This window comes from Culex pipiens, chromosome 2 (assembly GCF_016801865.2).
Source record: "Culex pipiens pallens isolate TS chromosome 2, TS_CPP_V2, whole genome shotgun sequence".
Lineage (NCBI taxonomy): Eukaryota > Metazoa > Arthropoda > Insecta > Diptera > Culicidae > Culex > Culex pipiens.
The window spans coordinates 210181744-210205682 of NC_068938.1; the positions used below are offsets into that span (position 1 = coordinate 210181744).

A 23939-nucleotide genomic window follows, 5' to 3' on the forward strand; every position below is an offset into this window, starting at 1 on the left:
CGAATTTTGTCCGATATCATTTCATTATTGATTGATCGAGACTCTATGGATTTTTTGACAGTTAAAAATTGGTAGTATACCACTTCAATTGAAATCAGAGATTCTGATAGTATTACTAAACTGGCTTACACATAACTTGAGTCTGTAATTATTAAACAACCTAGGAAAAGTTACAAAAAAAACTAACTATTCCTCCCCATTATCAAACAGATTTAAACCTGTTCCTAACAGATTTTACGAACAAGAATATTGAGATTCAAATAAAAAAAAATCAATATCTTGCAATTTTACATATTATAAAAGCTGTGATTTCTATCAACACAAGTATATAAATATAAAATAAATGTGTGATATATATCAACATCGGAAACCATCTTTGCAAGTAGCCCTGAAACGACGGCAACGTGTGGCTCCATCTCCAGGGATCATCACATCATCACCTTTTTTAGTTGTTACTAAACTGAACCAAACCAAACGCGGGCAACCTTGTCCGATGAAGATTTTACACGTTAATCCATAAATCAAAACAAAAAACAACAAAGAAAAAATCGTTAATCATAAAATAAAAAGATGAGCCATCCCATCACATCTATCTTATCGCAATCTTGTCTGAAACAACAAAAAAATACATCATGCCCTGTCCATATCACGTCATATCGCAATGATGAAACCAATTTGTGATTATTTTTTGCTTCTTTCGACGAATTGGACTTATCAGACGCCCGTGGATACGCAACGCGTACCAGTTAATTAAAATTGGGTAATTATTTAATGACCTTTGGCACACTCTTCTTATTGATTGTGTTCCAAATGTTTCAAGAAAATTGACATTTTCAGGGTTGTTACGGGAGAGTCGAAAAAAAATCCGCGCCAAATCCGCGCCGACCTCAAACCCGAAACCGCGCCAAATCCGCGCCATATAAAAAATATCGCGACCAACATTTAATAATTGACAAAGAATTTGATTAAAAAAAACAAACTCGTTTTATGTTTAAAGACTCCAAAAGAATGAAAGCAACAAATCCATTTTAAAAAAAAACCTCAAGAGTCGGTCAAGGAAGGGTCATGAAAAAATCTACAAAAATACAATATTTAAAAACCTGAAAAAAATTACTTAAAACTATAAGCTCAAAAATAAATCAAAATCTAAAATATTAATATGATAAAATTTTAAATTTTGAAGGTCTAAAAAGTCAAAATCTACGAATTTTTATACAGTTTGTATTCCAATTTTCTCGCTAAAATTTAACTCCGAAAGAAATTTCATTTCCGATATTTTAAATATTTTCTTATCATAATTTCAAAATCTCTAACATAAAATATGACTTCAAAAATTGTGGCATTCAAGAATTTAAGAATTTAAAAAGTTAAGAATTTAAAAAGTTAAGAATTTAAGAATTTAAGAATTTAAGAATTTAAGAATTTAAGAATTTAAGAATTTAAGAATTTAAGAATTTAAGAATTTAAGAATTTAAGAATTTAAGAATTTAAGAATTTAAGAATTTAAGAATTTAAGAATTTAAGAATTTAAGAATTTAAGAATTTAAGAATTTAAGAATTTAAGAATTTAAGAATTTAAGAATTTAAGAATTTAAGAATTTAAGAATTTAAGAATTTAAGAATTTAAGAATTTAAGAATTTAAGAATTTAAGAATTTAAGAATTTAAGAATTTAAGAATTTAAGAATTTAAGAATTTAAGAATTTAAGAATTTAAGAATTTAAGAATTTAAGAATTTAAGAATTTAAGAATTTAAGAATCTAAGAATTTAAGAATTTAAGAATTTAAGAATTTAAGAATTTAAGAATTTAAGAATTTAAGAATTTAAGAATTTAAGAATTTAAGAATTTAAGAATTTAAGAATTTAAGAATTTAAGAATTTAAGAATTTAAGAATTTAAGAATTTAAGAATTTAAGAATTTAAGAATTTAAGAACTTAAGAATTTAAGAATTTAAGATTTTTTTTGGATAAAAAAAACTATTAAAACAAAAAAAATCGAATTTTTGAATTTCTGAAGCTTTGAATTTTGAATGTTTTGATCTTTTAATTTTCGCCAAGGATATTTAAATTTAGAAAAAAAATATTTCTACGGATTAAATCCCGTCTAAAAGTGGAAAGTGGAGGCCAGCTTCTGATACGTCCAATCAAGCTCATATTTGGCGCCCACCAGAACAAACCCCAATAATCGTTTTTGTTACACATTCTAATGTCTGTATCTTCGGGAAAAGTTTGTTATATTTAATTTACAACATTGGAAAATTCAATAAATCCAGTATAAAATAAAAAAATAAATAAGGTTAAAAATCATTACTCAAATCAAAAGAAATTAATTATTTAGAGCCGGAGATGTGAAGAAATGACAAGAAACATATAAAAAATAATTTCTACATAATCTTCATCTTTATTTTTCGACGGTACTAAGAAAATACAAACTAACATTTTCAGAAGAAAATTCTTGCACTCAAAGGAAAAAAACAAATTCTGGTAATTCCTGATAATATTTTTCTTAATAACTTGAAAGTAATTCTATCTCTCTCAATTAATTTATTTATCAAAATTGCCATCCGCGCGAAATCCGCGCCTGAGCAAAATTAGCCAGCAAATCCGCGCCAGATCCGCGCTATCCGCGCGAAACGCGCCATCCGCGCGATCCGCGCCGTCCGTAACAACCCTGCATTTTGTTACAAAATTTTTACAGTGCCATCTGGTGACAAATTTAATGCACTTAGTGCGCGCTTCAAAGAATAGATGGCGCCAAAAACTCCATTGATATAATATGCTTTTAAAATTATCTGTTTGTCTATGTGCGTCATTCAAGTGAAATAGAAAGTCCTATCAGTTTTTTGGTGCGTGAAATGCTGACGATCGAAAACACTTCGAACCCTTTTTGCGTTGATTGCTTCTGCGAAAAACACTAGACAACGATGACGGTGGCGCAAAAACTTACTTTCAGTTCTGCTTCCTTGAAAATGTTTGCCTTCTTTTGGTGCTCTGCTCCACTTTCGGCCTTCTGCTTCTCGGCGTCCATCACCTGAAAAATTTTAGGAAGAAGAAAAAATGCCCGAGTTAGAATTTAATTTTTGGCTGGAAATGTGTTTATCTTCATCAGTAGAATTTGGTTTAAATGTTTCAAACCTAGAATGCAAATTAGAGTTGTCTACAAGAAACTTTAAAAAAACACGAACTTGCCTCATACTAAAACTAATTACAGTTACGGTGTTTTGCATTTGCCACTGCCGAAAATAAAGTCCTTCAAAAAACTACAACTAACACTACCTCTTCTAAATTTTAAATAAACTTTTAATCGTCCACATCGCATATTCCTAGCACGTGCCAAAAACACGGCGGTGGCCATTTCGCCATCATGAAACGGCAGTAAACACGGTCCGGTGCCGGATTTGGCAAAGGCATTTGAATGCAGAATAGGAGGATTAAAAAAAAGAAGCTTGAAATCGAATCAGCTCAGCAAATCAGAATTGCATGCCAGTCACGATTTGGCGGCAGAGAGAAGCGCACCTCCCTGCGCTAATATAACAGCAGCGCCCAAAATCGGATGACATTCCATCATTCCAAGGATTTTGGTTTGGATTTATTGTTTAGAAATAATTATTTGTGCCATCAGAAAATTTAATAATAACTTTTAGTTTTTTTTTTTACCTTTAATTCGAATATTTTTTTCAAAATTATTTTATTCTAATCCAATTATTCAGTAACGAAGAAATCTGATTAACAATTCACTTCACTTCATTAACAATTCACTAGAATTGCAACTTAGACTTAGAATTTAGTATTTTTTTAAATTATTGTTTTTAAAAAACTCTGTATTTTCTTCAACCAAAACCACAGTTCGATTAATGACCAATACAACCACACAATCAAATCGAAATCCCGAAACAAACTGTAAACATCTCTTAACATTCAACCACACGTTCCGCCAGACCAAACTCAGCGCAAATATTCCAAGAATTTTAATTTATTCTTCGTGCTCCTGCTGCTCCGTAGAGCAATAATTCTCCGAAAAGACTTGCCAGGAATTCCACCGCCCCAGTCGGGGTGGACACAGAGCCGTTCATTGTTCCTCGTAGGCTCGTATTTTTTTTTTTGCGCGGTGGAGAGAAAACCCTGCACAGCTAATTATCATAAATAAACCTTTTGGCGTGGTCGGACGTGTGTGCATCGATGCGAAAAAGACACACACACACTGGGAAAAGGCTCACCGGGAATTCTAACGCGCGAGAAATAATTAAGCAAAAAAAAGAAACAGTAAACTTAAAGGTGTGTGCTCGACGAGCAAAAGGCAACAGTTGGTCACTGCTAGAGCAAATGTTTTAAAATGTGACGCAGATCAAGCAACTGACCGTAAAAAAGAATCACTTTAAGAGCCTATTGCAGGGTGAATAACCCTTGGCATAGAACAGACTTTTTAATATTTTATAAATTTTTAAGGATTATCCAAATTAAAGATCAACACTTTTTTGAAAATGTATAACACCCCCTCTCTCTTGTGGACAAATTTTCATACAAAAAATCTATTTTGCTAAAAGTGTGGACAACACAAATCTCCCCCTCTCCCCTTTAGGGAAATAACGTTGTTTGTGGATGGCCCCTTGATGATAATATCTCACAAAACGAATTATTGTATAAAAGTGAAGACCCAAAGAAGCCATTTTGCACCATCAGTTTGTCCACACATTTTCCATACAAATTGAAAATTCAAAAATCTGTATTTTGAAATGAATTTTTTGATCAGCCGAAGACACCAAGGCAAAGTTGAGAAATAAACAGAAAAAATGATACACGAAAATATTTTTTTGATTTTTTTAATCCATTTTTGTTAATAAGAATCAGGGTTGCCAGGTTGCCAAATTTTTTTAAGTGTCAGCCAGAATAAAGATTTGCCATCCTCTGTTTCAGATGTTCACAAAATTTTCCAGGTTTTTAATTTTTGGAAAATATTGAATAATTTTTTGGTTAAAATTAACGAGTTTGGTTAAAATAAATCGATAAATTTAGCAAATGTTTGATTTAATTTAAATTAGGATTCACCTTTTTTTAAACCCAAAAATCGATTAAATTGATGGAAAAAAAGCAAATTAATTAGGTAATGTGTAACTTATCTTCCTTCCTCCATAAATATTTGTTAAATTCTTGTTTAATATTTGTCAAATTTAGTATCGGTTTTTGACAAGATTTTTTTAATTTTGACTCTGCTTAGAATTGATTTTAAAAATATATTTTTTATATTTATTTATTTTTTATTTTATTTGTTTTTTTTTTTGTTTTTGATCATTTGATTTAGGGGACATAAAATACCACAGTTTCTTTTTGCCTTTCTTACTAATTTTAATCTTTTTTTTTTATTAGAATCAGGGTTGCAAGATTACCAGATTATTGAAGTTTCACCAAGAAGAAAAATGAAAAAAAATAACAAGTCATAGTTTTAACATATTATGAATGAAAAAAGTGTTTGAAAGTGCATTTTACACCTGGGTCATTCCACCTGAAGTGTGCAAGAAAAAATGCAAATTTGAAAATTACCATCTCCGATTCTGCTCAAATTTGGCAGAGCTGTTGAGACTATCAAAACAAGCAAAAATCCCGAATTTCATCCAAATCGGACCACCCCCTCCATTTTTGTACCCTCCCAAAAAATCGACTTTTTGGCGATTTTTGAGCGAAACTCCTATTTATAAACGACGATAACTTAGGAACCACAAATATTAGAGGGTCGGTCTTAGACTCAATTTTGAAGGAAATGGGACGTAGAATCCATTTCTGTGATCAAAATTTAGATTAAAATATGTTTTCTACCTGTATTGCGCAATTCAAAACTTTAAACGGCCGTATCTCAAAACAGCCCTACTTATTTTTTGAATTTGACCTCACCATCGTATTCCCCGTCCGATTTTACATAAGAATCACTTATCGATAGAAAGGAAGATGTTTCGTTTCAGAGATATCGAATTTTAAAGTTTTGAGTATTTGAGATTACCTAAATTAGCTACACTCGCCGCCTCTGCTAGAAACACTAAGTCGTGCTGATCAATAACTGCTACCTGCTTTTATTGAAATAAGATTTCATCCCAAATAATCATTAGCAAAATAGGCAAATATTGAATGTACACCACTTAGGAAACTGCTGTATAATCTTAAATTAAAAAATAGTATACAGTGAATTTGTGTGCTAGCCCAATGGATAGTCCAAGAATGGAAGTCCCGCAGAGCAAGCAGGAAATTGCAATTGATCTTTTAAGTAACACTTAAGAAAAAGTGTACGATACATTATCGTGTTAAAAATTATGAATTAACAAGAAATAAAACTCTCGTGAAGCATGATTAAGGAGGAGGATTTCTGGAAAATATAAAACTGCAAAATGTAAGTAACTCACAAAGATTTATCTGATTTATTATCTGATTAAGATCAAATTCAGTTGTGTTGATTTCGACACCGTCCGAACAATATTCTTTTTTTTTTTGTTTGTCAATCATTTAGAAATCTTGAAAGACGATAAAACTGCTGTCCACATGTAACAGAATTGAAAAAAAAATCATCAATTATTCAGATGAAACTGGCTCACAATATGAAAATCGGTTTAATATGATAAACCTTTCAAACCGTAAGGCAGATTTTGGGGTTTTTGCTGAATGGCACTATTTCGCTACCGCACATGGCAATAGCTCTAGACCCCATGAGAGTTATTTCATCTACCACAGCCAGCTCTACATTTGTTCTCACTTCAAATAAAAAAATAATTTGATAAAGTGGGAAGAAATGAGGAATTAGGAAAAATATAAAAATAATAGAAAAATGATAATTTTTTGAAAATTGTATTGTAAAAACTCTGTAGCATTTGCAAATAAATATTCAAAGTTCAAATTTTACTTAATATGGTTTAATGACACTGAGATCATGAAGATCAGTGCATTGAAAATTACTCAATAAATATTCCTTCAACAAAAAATAGATTGTTCAAGGTATTGATTATCTCAAAATCGTATAAAATTATAAAAAATAATTCATCTTACAGAACACCAGGTAGTAATTATTCATCAGCACGACTTAGTGCTTCTAGCAGAGGCGGCGAGTGTAGCTAATTTAGGTAATCTCAAATACTCAAAACTTTAAAATTCGATATCTCTGGAACGAAACATATTCCTTTCTGTCGATAAGTGATTCTTATGTAAAATCGGACGGGGAATGCGATGGTGAGGTCAAATTCAAAAAATAAACAGGGCTGTTTTGAGATACGGCCATTTAAAGTTTTTAATTGCGCAATACAGATAGAAAACATATTTTAATCTAAATTTTGATCACAGAAATGGATTCTACGTCCAAATTCCTTCAAAATTGAGTCTAAGACCGACCCTCTAAGATTTGTGGTTCCTGAGTTATCGTCGTTTAAAGATAGGGGTTTCGCTCAAAAATCGCCAAAAAGATTTTTTGGGAGGGTACAAAAATGGAGGGAGTGGTCCGATTTGGATGAAATTCGGGATTTTTGCATGTTTTGATAGTCTCAACAGCTCTGCCAAATTTGGGCAGAATCGGAGATGGTAATTTTCAAGTGCTGTTCCGCTTCAGATGGAATGACCCACCTGTCTAAATGTGTATTGACGAAAACAAAAATTTTAACGAAAAAAAATAATCGTTTTTCGGTACAAATTGAAAATTTTCAAAAATTCTAAATATTTTTGAACAAACCCAAACATGCTAAAAATGATTCTAAACGCAGGGGAATGCATTTTAAATTGATTTCAGCTGATTGCACTAAAATTTCCAAAATTGAAGTTTTTTGAAGTACAAAATTTTTGATTAAAAAATATCAAAATAACTTTTGAAATGTTGGACTTTATTTTAAAATTTAAAAATATTTTTTAATTAAAAAGTCGTTATTTTGTAACATTGAAAATCGGATCATTAGTTTCGAGATATTGATAATAAAAAAAAATGAGGGATAACTAATTGGGCAACACTGAGGAAATACCATTCTCCTGTTTTATTTATCTTTGGATGGCCATACCTCAGCAAAGCCGTATCAACAAAGTTCAAACAAGCAAAATTTTGAGTATTTTCTCAGCTTTTCGAAAGACAGTCCAGACTCGATTATCCGAAGGCCTCGTAAAAATTTCACCTAGGATAATCGAATCACGAAAAAAAAATGTTTTTTTCGTTGTCTTATTTTTGATTGACGCTAAACTACACTAAAGTGATTTAAAATATTTAAATCCAAGATGGCGACCAATATGGCGGTTTAATAGGCAATCACCTCTTCAAATTTGACTAAAATGGGGTCGCAGAACTTGAATTTGATGTTTAAAACAAGAAATAGGAAAAAAACGATTTTTTTCGTGGTTCGATTATCCGAAGTCCCATACAAACCTTCGGATAATCGAGTCTGGACTGTATTGTTTCTAAAATGACATGGAGACTACTTTTAAAAATTTACTGATACTTTTTATGAAAAGCAAGGCCGTTTCAAAGGTTGATAATGATTCTGAAACAAATGCTGAATTGTAGTAGTGTTGAAGTATTTTATCAAATTATTTTCAAATTTAATTATTTAATCGCAATTCGCAATAAAAAATAAACAGAATTGAATTCAGGAAACTTAACTCAATCGTCAACAAATTTTACAAAGATTTGGATACGAGATGAAATGAACTACTTTGTTTATAACAAGTAACATTGCAAAAAAATGAACTAAGTAAAATTTGCATGAAGGGCCTGAAAGTCCTTGCTTTACAGTCATGCTGCTGTCAATAATTTGGAAAATATCATAAGTTAATAAAATTAAGTTTTATTTTGTTTAAAAAATCAAAATACCTTTAAGAAACCTATTAGATCAAAAAGCAAAAAAAAATCAACAAAATAATAAACTTTGGGAATTGTTTTTTCTTTCTGATTTTTTATCAAGGTTTTGAAGAGGGTGGGAAATAACATGAAAAAAAATAAAATTCGTACTAACCTAATTTGAAAAAATAACACATTTATAAAAAAAAACATTTAAAATTGGTTTACAAAAATATTGTTTTATAGAGAAGTGAATAATTTTATAAAAAAAAAAACTTTTTGTTGTTGTTCATTATCTTTCACCAAGGGTCACCCTCCCAGCGAAGGTGGCAAATCACGAAGCGTAACGAATTAAAGGCCTATGCTGCTGGTCGGCCGGGCATATTCGAAGAGTACGAACCAGGTGCTGCCGGCCAACAGAGAGAACCACAGAGTGAAAACAAATGAACAAAAAAAAATAACAACAATAACACTGCAGAGTGCGTGGATAATTACGTATGCTAAAATGTGTGTCCATCGGGCGTATCAAAACACATGCTCTCTTTCCCCTCTTGATGTTGCTGTTTTGCCTGAATTTGACGGAATGCTACCCGCAACAGGTTTCGACGTTTGAACCAGTAAAACTGCGTCGTTTCGAACTTTAGGCAAAGCGCTCAGCACCGGATGTTTGATCGAACTGGTTTTTGTTTTATGTTCTTTCTTTTTGCCCCTGACCTGAGCAACTACCATTAACCTAATATATCGACGGTTTCCTCTACCTTATCGAAATTTCCGTTTCCTGTCCCGAAAATCCCGCAAAAAAAAGAACTCACCTTAATCGTGGCATGATTCAACATTTCCTGCCACGCGTTATCGAACTGCCACTCGTGGCTGTTACTCATGAAGCGCTGCTCGGCCAGGGCGACCGTTTCCTTGGCCGCCGCGTGGATCTCGCTCGAGCGCTGGAACTTGATGGCCGCCGCCTGACACTCCGTCTGGGCCGCTTTGGCCTTCTCGAGCGCCTCGTAGTACGGTCGCGCCTTGTCGATGCAGCTGCCCAGCTTCTTGGAGGACAGTTTGAGCCGCCGGGTGGACTCGTTCATCAGGATCCGGAAGGTGGATTTGGCCTCCTGAAAAAAGCAAAAAAAAAATGTTTATTAAATCGAGCTGTTCATGTAACGTAATTATCGCATCAGCTGGTTGACGCACAGGTGATAAGGACGTTATCATCGCCGGTCAGTCCAGCCGGCTGGTGAAATTGCGATAGGACAAGTACTCCAAGTGCGTCACAGTTTGTGAAGCCGAAGGAATTTCCCCACCTCTTCATTTTGCAGTTTCAAGTGGTTTGTAGCCCCCCACATTGCGGTACTCGAGATAATTATTGTGTATTCTCGATTTGAAAGGACCGGGAAACTGGCTTCTTGTTACTTGGTACTCGCAGGTTGTATGTCTCTTGTATCTTGTATTTGCTGATGGTAGTCAGTGTTAATGTTGTAGATTGACATCTCATATCCCGGAAACTTGGCCATGTCCAGATATCACAGAGCTCTAGTCTTTTCTGGATAAATAAAACTTTAATTTTTTCAGCGTGATTTTCTGACAGCAGTTTAAATATTTACTGAAATGCTGTTTTGAATTTATTAACTTTTACATTGGCTGGGAAATAGATGCTCAACAAATCTGTAACCGTTGGTCACAATCCTTAACGAATTCATGCTTCGCTTCAGTAGTTTTATTACACATTCACCACACTTGACAGTTGGAAAGGGGTGAAGCGTGCCGCTGTAAGCGAAGCCGATGTCCATCTATTTCCCCATGGGGCAGCATGGCAGCGCCCATGCGACAGAGCGGGAAAATGGATGGGGAAATCCTGGACTTGGGAACAACAATAAAAGCGCCGATCTGGGGAGGATCGGCCTCTTTTAATCTACAGGCGTCCGAGTGGACAGTTCGCGCTCGTTGGAGTGAAGGTTGCCAATTGCCTTCACGCGGAAGTGCGGGACCAGGAGGTTCCGTGAGCGCGCGTTCACCCGGATTGGTCGGCCTAGGCAGTATAAGTCGCGTCGCGCTCTGTCTACGTCTAATCGTCGTAGGACCACCCCCGTCGTCTGGCGCCTCCCCGCGCCATAACCGTAAAGGACGACAACCCTCAGGCCGCTGGCCTTCATCGTCAAGGAGGGACCCCTCTCGGCACGCTCGAATCGGTGGACTCCGGAGCGTGCCGATTCGTCAAGGAGGGAAGACGCCTGCCCGAACGAAGCCAGCAACGCCCGCTGGTCGTCCAGAACATCATCCGGCAAAGGAGTCCGGAGAAGAACCGCTGCATCGGCGACGAAGACCGGATCAAGCAGCCCGTCAGCCAGCCCCCCCCCCCCCCCCCCTAGTGGGACCGACGCCGCAGAGTGGAGCTGGAGCTCCTCTGCCGGCCCGTAACATCGCCGGAGCGCGATCATCGGCTGAGCTTGTAACGGTACGTTAGCCCCCAACAACCCACACTAAACACACCCACACCCACACTTACAGAAACAAAAATAAAGTGCTGAAAGTGAAAATTGAATCCGTCGTGTTTTTCTGTTCGATCACCATCTCCCTTGAATCACCTAGTAGTTTGCCGACCCTGGGATTACCCGAGTCGAGTCTCGTGCTACGCTGGCCAAGTCATTAGTTTCAAATCATAGAAAATAAAATTGACGTAAAATAAAAAAAATCTATCGAAATGAATAAAAACCCCATTCAAAACTAAGTAAATTGGTAAAATTTGTAAACTTATAATTCAAAATATGTAAAACCACTTTAAAAGTTTGTGAAAAGTGAACAATATAGTGCGTCCATCCCGAGAATTCCCGGGACAAATATCCCGGGATTTTTCCAAAACCGGGAATTCCCGAATCCCGAGAATTTTCATAATTTGGGAATTCCCGAAATTAAAAAAAAAAACAATTTTGTTCAGAAAATTAAGATTTGGTTGTAGAAATAGATGAACAGTTGATTACACAGTAATCAATCCGAATTTTAAAGCATAAAAATTTGTATTCGGGAAATATCAGCTTTAATTTGGCTTATTAGGGAAAATGGTTTAAATTTTAATTCACAGATCCGCAAAATGCCTTGCGCTTTGAATATTTTATATTTAATTTTATGTTATTTTTTAAATACTGGGTATTGTATTTATATTTAAGATTTTAAATTTGAAAAAAATATCATCATAAATTATTTTTCATCAAACACCGGAATTAAAACATTTAGCACTCCGATTTCCAAATTAATTGCTTTGAAATCTCCTGTACCTTTTCAGCCTGCAGTCCTGATTTTCCCCAGTTGGCGGAAGTAACTTAAAGATAGTTAGTAAAATATGTTTTATATAAAATAAGACATTCAAAACCTATCTAAAATTTTACATTGACTGGTATCATTTTATTTCCAGAGTTTTTTTTTTTTTTTTGAAATCTCTGTAATTATTTTTTGCTTTAAGAAAAATGTAATTACAAAAACCGACTCGGTCCTAACCAGGTCCCAGTACCGAAAAGGACCTAATAAAAATAATTTTATGAAACAAAAGATTTGTTTTATAACATGAAAGAAAATAGCTTATAGGACCTTTTTTAAAATAAAACTCTGGTTTTGTTGTCGCTTCTCGTTTTTGTAGAAATTTTTGAAGACATTTTTCAAGCTTTTCTAGTTATAATATAAAAACAAAACATATAAAAGAAATATATTTATAAAATACTTATTTAATTTGAATCACATTGAAATAAAAATTTATAGTTTTTTTCAAATCCTAAAAAAATCACTTTTTAATTTCTTTTAAGTTATTAAAAAACTGTCGTCCTTGTTTAGATTGAAGTGTAGATTGTCACCAATTATTATTATTATTGAGCTAATTCGATAATTTTAAGCTAGAAAATATATAAAATATTATTAAAACATAGATTCGATGACTGCTTCAAAAATTTCCCCAGAAAAATATTTTTCCCGAAATTCAAAACCCTGGAAAATTGGACGACCTAAACCGATATATTTAATTTCATTTTCGAATTCCCTACTATTGTCCTCACTTTAAACCATCAACAGCCCATTTTTTCCGAATTCGAAGTCGTATGACCAACCTTTGATCTACAATATAATTTACTTAATCTCTATTTCCAGTTTTTGCTTTTTGAGTGTTTTTGAAACCGCCTGGAGTCAGGGCTTTAAAAAAACACCCAAAAAGCAAAACATGAAAATTTGGTTTATTGGACCTTTTAAAAAAAACTCCAGTTATGTTTTATGATATTTTTTGTATTGTTATGCATTTATCGTTACCTTTAAGCGTTTTTAGCCCTAATCACATTTGTATTTGTGAATTGTAAATACAAACATTTGTTACAAACATTTGTAATTTGCATTTGTAATTTGTATTTGTAATTTGTATTTGTAATTTGTATTTGTAATTTGTATTTGTAATTTGTATTTGTAATTTGTATTTGTAATTTGAATTTTTAATTTGTGTTTGTATTTGTAATTTGTATTTGTAATTTGTATTTGTAATTTGTATTTGTAATTTGTATTTGTAATTTGTATTTGTAATTTGTATTTGTAATTTGTATTTGTAATTTGTATTTGTAATTTGTATTTGTAATTTGTATTTGTAATTTGTATTTGTAATTTGTATTTGTAATTTGTATTTGTAATTTGTATTTGTAATTTGTATTTCTTGACTTTTATTGGATAAGGTCCTATAAACAAATGTAAACATTGAGTGTATCCCTTTCACACCTTATGTCAAAGTCCATCGGAGTAAGCGGGATACACTCAATGTTTACTTTTGTTTATCGGACCTTATCAAAAAAAATTGTAATTTGAATTTTTAATTTGTGTTTGTATTTGTAATTTGTATTTGTAATTTGTATTTGTAATTTGTATTTGTAATTTATAATTTGTAATTTGTATTTGTAATTTGTATTTGTAAATTGTATTTGTTATTTTTTATGAGGAGAAAGAGGCAGATTTGCATCACCTGACGTTAATATCAAAATAATTATCCAATTAAAAGCAGCAGCAGTAACACCCCATCGCCCGAACCATCTGCCTGCGCCCAGATCTACTCGCCATTTGCCATAAATCATTTCCTGTCCCGTCATCAGGTCCACAACACCGCATGTGCAAGGTAACCATTAGTTTTACAACGCCGCAGAAGGAGAACATTTCCCGGCCGGGGTGGGAAAAGGTCACGGCCCGTTGGCTGGCGTCTCGTGGCCACAATAAGAACAACAACTCTAGGCCACATGTCCGTACTATGGTGTGACTGAACGGGGTTGGCCTTTCTTCTTCGAGAACAGTTATAATCGTCTTGACTTGACTGGTTGGTGTTTATGATGTAATTCTAAAAGTGGCGTAAACGCCTGATGGAGATGATTTTATTTTCTAATTAAACTTCAGGATGCCCATTTATTAAAAATTTAAATTAGTTGCAAACCACAAAACCACTTTTCTCGTCAAATTTCCATTGGTCGGTTAGCATCGCCTCACCGCACTACTTGCGGTCAAGGTTGCAGAACGTTCTGGGTCCCTTCTCGTGCTTTCTCGTTTCCTGTCTGGAAGCCCCACTTGACCCCGTTGGCATCGATTGCCAACAGCGTTGTGGGAAAATCTCATTTTCATGAGCTTGGATGTTCACACAAACGGGCGGTTTTCCCATTTTCCAGGGGTTTGTCGAGGACTCTTCTTTGGAAAATCCTCTTCAAATGACGGAAATTGTACAACTTACAGAATCAATACATGCAACATTTTGAAACTTAAGTGTGTTTACTTAGTGGTTTGGATCGTCAACTATCGCTGCTGTAACAAAAGCGCTGTCTACCCTTATTATGCATGCAAAAGTTACACTACCCGGTTACACACCGGATGAGGTGTGAGTCAACGCTGGGACCAATATTACACTCAATGTAACAGAGGTGCAGCAGAAAATTAGATTACAATCTCTACTCGTCGTGACTCTGGAAAAGAAAGAACGAACGCGACGATGTTCACGCCCGAGAAACCGTTCAAACGGATGACGATGATGATGATCACGAACGACGACGTCGATGTCCCAGAGACGGGTAATCTTGTAACTTTGCATGGCAGCCCCGACAGCCCGAGAGCCACTCAGGGCTGTCTTCCTTAATTTTGCGCAAAGATGGGAAAAATTGATACCGGGATTTAATTACATAATCACCGTCGAACCGGGGTTGGGGCTGGAGGGAGCTTTTCTGCGAAGGTTTCCGTGCTTGTGAGTGTGCTGTTATAGGCTGTGTGAAGGTTTTCTGGAAGAAGCTTTACTTTAACGAGCGTGTGTTGTTATGGTTATGAAACAGCTAGAATGGGAAACGACTCGTGGGACTGGCGAAATAATGACTTGAAGTTGGGTTCTGGTTTATAATTTGATTGCGACATCATGACGAGACTGGAAATTGCTAAAGGTTTGTTACGTGCTCTCGAATGCTGTAACGATTGAAAATTGTTCTTTCAAGATATTGTTTCAAACTAGCAAGCAGTTCAAACTTAAATTTATCGAATAATTCTAACAAATCTCTAACGATACCATGCATCACTATTAATTAAAAGCAAAACAAAACTCTCCTAAAAGGGCATGGGAACTCCATTAACCGAGCAAAAACAAAACACTACCGAAATTAAAAATCGCAAAATTGATTCACATTTTCTCTCCAGCCCCCACGGAAAGCTGCGTGAATAGTTGCCCTCAAAGCTTTTTGTTTTAGGGGGGGTAAAATATGCTGTTTTGTTTTGTTGGAAAAGTTGCATCCATTCTCACCCTTTCAAATGCAGGGCGCTACAAAACAGTACAAACGTTGAAAGTTGCTGAAATTTCAATAGTCAGTGGTTCCGAAAACCAAATAGAAAATCCAAATTTAGGTTAACTAGGTAAAAAAAATCAATAACTTTGGAACTAACTTTCGAGAAACTAAAACAAAAAAAGAACTTCCCCAAAACGGCATTTTTCTTTTTATTTGTATTCCGAGTAAATCAGGAATTTTTCTGGCACTTTTGTACCCGACCCTCTCCGATTTCAATGAATCTTTGTAGACATCTGGAGTTTTTTTAAAAAAAAAAGGTCAGATAAACCAAATTTCCAGTTCTTGCTTTTTGGATGTTTTGGAAACCGCCTTGGGTCAGGTGTATTAAAAAACACTCAAAAAGCAAAAACTGAAAATTTGGTTTATTGGACCTTTTAAAAAAAAAAAAAAACTCCAGACATGTTATCCTAGGCTTATATAAACCATTTGTGTGTATATGGAGCCAATTTTACTCAAATATTAAATTTGAGAAGGGCGTAACTTATTTAAATAATTTTGTATTTTCAAAATACAAAAATATTTAAAAAAAAAAAAGCTACGTCCATCTATACCTACTATTTTGTAATTTAAAAATAACTTGTAGGAAACTTGTAGGAAAGTAGACAGGCTTTCTGAAAAAATACACTGAAAGAAAAATACACGCCACTTTTGTGAGATTTTTTCAACATTCTTACTTGAAAGTCATTTTTTAAGGTTATGTCACAATTTATTTTTCGTTCATAATTTATGAGGAATTAGGCCGATGCAAATATTTTTCAAAGTTTTTGCCCGTCGGCTCTGGCCGGGGTCGAGGGGCAAAAAAATATAAATATTGAAAAAACAAGCCATAGTTTCAACATTTGCATGGAAAAAGTGAAAACATGAAAAAAATGCATTTTACACTATTTCAGTTGTTTTGCAATCATTGGTTTTCAAGAAATGTCAAAGATTTGACCAAAACAAAAATTTCAACGTATTTTTTTCGATAATAAGGCCGTTGCAAATATTTTTCAAAATTATGTCGCCCACACCCCCCCCCCCCCCCCCCCCCCCTTCAAAATTGGCCTGAATAATCAGGGGGCAAAATAAATATTTTTTTCGAAAAACTTCAAAATTTTAATCATTTACTAAAACATATTTTTTTAAAGTGCTCTAAACGTCATAAATTTTTAAAATTGATAGTGGGAATCTATTGTCCAGACAATTTTACATAAAAGTCTCCATTATGACCATTCCAAAGTCCAATCCTTGTGAAGAAACAGCGGTTTTAAAAATAAAAATATTGAAAAAAATAGGGGTTTTGACGGTTTTGGGCCATTACTATATGCCAGACTTGATTTTTCAGTCTCGTAAATATTTTTAACAGAAAGCTCGTCCAATAAGTCCCATAAGTTTGTCTTTGACAGGCGTTTCACCGGAGCGTTTCGGTACCGGAGCTATGAATTCCTGAAAAAAAAATATTGAAAAATATCGAACATGTGGTCAAAAAAAGTTTTAAACTATTTTTTAGGTCAAATCCAAATGCACTCGAAAAAGGCTTAACATTTATTTCTGATTATGTGCACCGTTTTCAAGTTACACGCAATTTATGTTGTTTTCTTGGACAACTGTAAATTAAAAAAAAAACAATTAAAAGTGAATAAAATGCGTGTGGCGTCATCCATATAGGTAGTACGTACAAAAAAGCCAAAATCATTATATAATATTTGAGAACTGAAATTATGTATTCTGATCCGACGAATATCTCATGTTTTATTTGAATTTTTTGTTTTAGTTTTTTTCTCCATTAAATTGGAGGGGAAACAAGAAATATTAATTTTTTTATATTTCATTCACTAAACCCCTAACAATCGAAATTGCAAACTGTTTTTTATTTCTTATTAATTATTTTTAATTACCATTTTTAATTCAGCAATTTAAAAACATAAAATGTTGGAATCTCTAATCGTAGAGCACAATACGTGAAAAACTATTTTAAAACATTGTGAACATTAAGCTAGAAATCCACATAAATTTCAAAGAAATAACACAACGACACCTTGACTACCCCTGCTATACGATGAAATCTGCTCCATCCTCCGGCGATTCGATCGAGTCAATGTTTTTCAGCAAAAAAGTTCACACCACAACTGACATGTCAGAGGGTGCACAGTGTGGTTATGAGAACTATTCACCTCTTCACAAACGCCGGTCACGGCATAGTACAGCGCTCTAATACCTCTGTATCTAAGTCTAAACGTTGACGAACTGATGAAGAGGGCCAATTATGCTGCAGGCAAGAAAGCCGAGACTTTTTTTCCATGGGAACTAGGTTTTTCAATGGAATTTTCTTGTTGTTGCTGTTAAGGTGCGCCGGATGAGATTTACGCCACCCACGCGCCGGAGATATGCAAGTCTGTTTTCTTTCACGTCAAGCGTCTGACACCATTTTAGCGAGAATTTGTGCAGTTTTTTTTTCTTTACTCGCTAAATGGCAAGAGGATGTGAAATCAGATCTGAAAATGGTTCTGCCAACAAAAGTTAATTGTATTGGGTGTGAAATTTGTCTGCGCGTTGTCTTTAGTGTGCTTTTAAATTTTGATCATTTTTCTTTGACAAAAATAAGATTTTTTAAAAATTACTTTCGACTGCACTGTTTACTCAAATCATGGTTCAAAATTTCCATAATAAAGCAATTCCTCACATTTCAAAAAGTTAGCATACAAACCATGACCGCGTAATATTTATTTAACATGCAAATAATTCCACGGCCACAAAATTTTGCGTTTCAGAAGAGGCTTCAAAATCCTGGCCTGCTCCTCTCCGACAAAGCTGATTTAATTCGCATTTCTCACATCTCACGCGGATCGTGGCGGCGGAACACTTACAGTGCAATTAGCAATAACCGCGCGAGATGATGATGAGACGAGACTCGTTTTGCGAGCGTTAAAGTCAATAATGGAAGCCGGTTATGAGTTTGTGTGTATTTTTAACGTATGTGTGCTATAAGATACTCTGGATGATAATGCATGTTAATTGTATTCACTCTGGTTTATTGTTATTACCAAGCTCAATAGCACACACACATACACACACACACACACCTACACACAACACAAACACACACACATGAATAATACATAATAAATTTATTCATCATCCTCATCATGATCGGATTTCCTCATGTTTACACAGCACACGAAAGCTACTATTATTATTTTAAAATGGTGTCATTCTAGTACAGTGATTTTGCATTGTTTTTAGAGTGTCAACGTATTTATTGTTGAAAATTACACTTTGGGAACTAGCTTAAAATGTCATTTAAATTTAAATCGGCAAAAATTTCAGAAGTTGATATTATATTTTTTTTAATCTGTTTTAAGGGCATTCAAATATACATTTTTATCCATTAACACAAAAATTCAGATAAAATTTCGTTGTATCATTGCCGAGATATAGCTAATTGTAGTAAGCAGTTTCAAAAAACGGGTGATATCTCAACACTGTTTTGACCAAATTGGCTCAAAATTTAAGTGAAGACTCGTTAAAACGGTCCCGTGTGCATGAGGAAGGCCGGTTTTCAAAAAGTTAATTTAAAAAAAGATAAAAAAAATATTTTTATGTTTTTCATATTAAAAATCGTCAGTTTTTGATTTTTATAATTTTTTAAAAAGCTAAATTTAAAAATCGGGCTTCATCATGCACAGGGGATATGTCTTGAGAGTCTTCACCTCAAATTTCAGCCAATTTGGTCCATCCCATCTCGAGATATCGTGGCACCCGTAAATCAACTCTGTGTTTAGAGAAAAGCGCTCACAAAATTTGACAGTCAGCTTTGCGCATGACAAAATTTTGAACTTAAATCGTCTTTTATTCAGCTAAATCATGAAATATCTTCATGAAACTTTCAGGAGTGATTGAAAAACATGTTTACTCAATTTTCTGTAATATGAAATTTTGTGATTTTCTACATGTATGTAACCCCTTAATTGTAAAAGCGTTAAAGGAACGGATTTTTTTCGAGTAAAACAATTTACACAACTTTTTGTGTAACAATCCCAACTTAAATCCGAAGTCTCGATTAGAGCCATAATCTATATTAATTGTGGATACTAAATTCAAAAAAAAGGTTCCTAAATGGTTTATGGATGGCCCCTTATTTGAAGTATTAGTAATCCGAATCCGACTATCGATTAAACTTCTTCGGACAATCAAATCACACCAAAAAATGTGAAAGCGAGCGAGGCTGAGGTCGAAGTGGTTTCTGGGGTTGGGGCGCCGGGTTTGAAGTGTGTTCCGTGAACGGAAGTATTTTTTCACCTGAAAATAATATTTTTACTCAGGACTGGGTTCTGGATTGAATTTTATACATAAAAACTATTATATTGAGGTGTTAGAACCGATCAAATAAGCTAATTTTCAATTATAAATTTTTGAAATTAAAAATTAACTAGGTATTAATAAAAACGTCGTAACTTCTTTGATACCGTATCCTTCAAGCTTCCACAAAGTATTTTTGGGTCGAAAAAGACAAAAAGTATACAGTAGGGTGCCCAGAAAAAAAGACCCCATGCTCTTTAAGCGGAAAACGGTTTTTTGGGTTATTTTAAGCATCGTTGTCAAATTTGATCGAAATTGGTTAAGATTAAACCATTGATACCCGAGCCTAAAGTTGGTGAAAAAATATTTGCATGCAAAAATTACTTTTTTGCAATTCCGTCGTGAAACTACTTACTTTTCCTGTCATTCTTGAACGACGAAATAGCCTACTTTTCTGTACCAAAAATAACAGAATCGAATAGCAACACTTTTCAAAATAAATGCTGAAAAGTTCTACTTTTCAGCACTGAAATGGGTGCTGAAAAGTTGAACTTTTCAGCACTTGTTTCGAAAAGTAACACTTTTCAACATTTTTTTGATTTAAACGATTTATTGACAAAATACAAGAAAATTCGACTTAAAATTTCACTCAATTAGTGTTTTTTGAAATTGCAAAAAATGTTGTATGGAACTCGTTGCAAAACTTGATTTTTTCAGCACTCGTCGTATTTATCCAACTCGGTGAACCTCGTTGGATAAATGTACGACTCGTGCTGAAAAATTCCTCTTTTTGCGACTTGTTGCATAAACTACTATTTTAAGTCGATCTGTTGGACACAGTTGTAGAGCATTAAATTTCCAATGAGAATTTCACTTTTGGGAATATTTGGACGGAAATAGCACACTCTGCAGACCAAACCACAAAAATTAAAATTTTCATCCATTTTTGCGACAAAAAAATCGAAATTTTAGTTTATTCATAAGGATGGTACAAACACCCAAATTTTTTATGGAAATTGAGGTGCAATCAGCTGAAATCGATTTAAACTGCATTCCCCTACGTTAGAACCATTTTTAGACAGTTTGGGTTGATTTAAAAATCTTTTGAATATTTGTAAATTTTCGATGTAAGTATCGCAAAAAGTTTTTTCGCTTAAATTTTTGTTTTCGTCAAACCTGACAATTTATGAAAACTACAACTGAACTGTGTAAAGTGCATTTTGAAACACTTTTTTGCATTCAAATAATGAGACTATGGCTTGTGATTGGTGCGCTGGAAGTGGGGACGCGAAGTCATGATTATTCAGGTTAATTTTTTGTGTGTGCTTTTGTATCGCTATTTGTATGGGGTGAGTGCATAATTTGTAAAGGTGGTGTAAAAAATATTCGGAGTGAAAAGTGATTTTTTTTGTGTGCCTTTGGTCGAGAATTGTGTGTGTATTAATTTATTGTTTTGTGATTTTCAAAGCCCTTCCTATATCATCGTTGATCGGAAGGCACGGCGTCGGGTAAATTGTGTATAATTTTTTCGAAAAAGATTTTATTTTTTATGGTGAAAAAGCCATTTCTATATAATGATCGAAAGACGCACTGACATTTTGGATTAATTAACAGTGGAGTGAAATAATTGTGAGTGAGTGATTTTGTGTGTTAACCAGAAAGACCTTCCCATAGCATCGTTGCTCGGAAGGCTCGCCGACGGGTCTGTTATGAAAGTCCTCCCCATAGCATCGTAGCTCGGGAGGCATCGAAAAGCCAATACCTTATCCTACTAACTCAAAACAATAAATAATCACGTGATGCTTGAAGGAGATGCTGTGGATTCAACGGTCTCAAGCGGTATCAACAAGTATATAGCGAAAAACTGTGTGCTTGATGAGTCTGCAACTTCAACTATCGGACTAACATTCCTCCCTTTCGTTGAACTGCAGGCTTCTTGGGAGGGCGCCGGTATTGACTAATAAAGTAGGGATCTTCAGAGGTTAAACAGTGAACGGATGGTTGGCTCCCACTGATCATTTTTGATTCATTGTTTAACTTCAGCTGATCTGTCAATAACGGAGTAGCAGCTCATTGGCAGTCAACCATGCTCATGCTCATTGCTCATGCAATCAAATCACACCAAAAAATGTTAATCTCAAAATTGCTTTTGGACTGCTTCAAAGTGATCTGGGAAAGGGCAATTCAAAAAGGTGACCAAAACGTTTGCGTTTTAATTTTGAAAATAACGATTTTTTGATGCCCACAAAAATTTACTAATTTCGCTGATTTTCGGTCGCTGTTCCATAGAATGCTCCAAAGTGAACTAAAAGCATTCTTGAGATCATGGGGGAGTTTATCAAAATGCCCCATTTTTTGCTTGATTTGATAAAAAATCAAAGACATGCAAAAATAAAACATTGAAAAAGGCATAAAACTAGAAAAAAGTAATGCTTTGAATAAATCTTTGAAATTTTGCAATACAGTCCAGACTCGATTATCCGAAGCCTCGATTATCCGAAGTTTCGATTATCCGAAGTTCGATTATCCGAAGGTTTGTATGGGTCTTCGGATAATCGAAACACCAAGGATTTTTTTTAATTTTCTTGTTTTTCACATCAAATTCGAATTATGTGACCCAATTTTAGTCAAATTAGAATAGTTGACTGCCTATTAAATTATGAAATGTATTTTTTTTATACATTTCATCACCGCCATTTTGGATTTAAAAACTATAAATCACTTTAGCGTAGTTTTTTTTACTTTAGCGTAGTTCAGGGACCATACTAAACAATCGAAAATATGAGAACAAAAAAAAATCGTGATTCGATTATCTTAATTTTCGAATATCCGAAGTGAAACTTTGCCAAAGCCTTCGGATAATCGAGTCTGGACTGTATTGTGGCTGTCCCACAATTTTTACCAAAATCAAGATAATGTTGTGATTTTTTTTCGTGGAATGAAATTCACCGTAATTTGTGCATATTAACAACATTTCAAAAGCAATATCTCACAACATCAAGAAACATTTTGATGCTTCAATGCACCAAATCTAAATCTTCTTCACAGATATGCCATCATCTCTCAGCCATACGAAAAAAAGAGAAAAGGTTACGCCACGCTCGGGTGCACCCAACGCCATCACATTCACAAATCGTCGAACAAAAATACACTTCCAGTACAAGTACCTAAGTTAAGACCGCGACGACGCTCTGCCGTCATTTCTCAAGGAAGTTGTGTTTCGTTCGGATATTTTAACAACCAGCGTGCAAAATTGCCCCTCTCTCCAGCCTGCGAGACGGTTAGTGGCTGTGGTGGAATTCCAAGCCTGGTTAGTATACGACCATCCGTAATGTGCATTTTGTGAACATCTCTCGATCGGTAACTAGTGAATTTTGAAAAGGGCGTAAATTCTTTTTTGAAGATTCGATATGTCGAAGATTTAAAAAATGTGGTTTAATTGAACAGTTTTTGTAAGCAAAATTAATTTATAAAAAAAATTGAACTTAGCTATCAAACGTACAAACTTTTGAAAAGTTCTACCACAACATGCTCTTTTAGTCGATGGAAAAAGTTTTTCCCTCCCACGTCTTTCCAATTGACTGAGCTGGAGTCTCTTCATTCAAAATTCCATAATGCATTTAAATGGCCCACTCAAAACAGCAACCCAGCATAGTTTGGCATGCAAAGGCACCTTCCACAACAGCCACACAGACACACAGGTTGAAATTTTCATGTTGAATAGCTTCATTCTTCGTACCAGTCAGCAGTGCCAGCATGTTTTTAATGTTTTTGTATAAAAATGCCACAAAAGTCTGGCGCTCGCGCGCTTCTTCGTCAGAGTCGACTGAAGATTCGATGGTGTGGAAAGCGATTTTTCTATTTTTTTTTTCTTCTGATACCTCATCAAAACAGCAAGGTTGAAATCAACAATGTCTTGTGAAGGCCCTAGCTTTGGTTTTTTTTTTTTCTTAGGGCTGTTGGATTTTTTTTTACAATTTCTATACACAGACACAAATATGGTAATATTCATCAGGGAGTGGTGACAGATTTTGTGTCAAAAAATGTGGTTTCTGATG

General features: G+C 34.5%; 1 protein-coding gene across 3 annotated transcripts in view; it reads right to left on the reverse strand.

Annotated features, from left to right (window-relative positions):
• Positions 1–23939, reverse strand: part of LOC120432665 (SH3 domain-binding protein 5 homolog) — an 84506-nt gene that overhangs the window by 32560 nt on the left and 28007 nt on the right. For all 3 annotated transcript variants that reach the window (XM_039597914.2, XM_039597912.2, XM_039597911.2), the window contains 2 exons: positions 9601–9897; positions 2948–3031 (listed from right to left, as the gene is read on the reverse strand). In XM_039597914.2, the coding sequence (XP_039453848.1) occupies positions 2948–3031; positions 9601–9897 (381 nt within the window). The remainder of the gene's footprint in view (positions 1–2947; positions 3032–9600; positions 9898–23939) is intronic.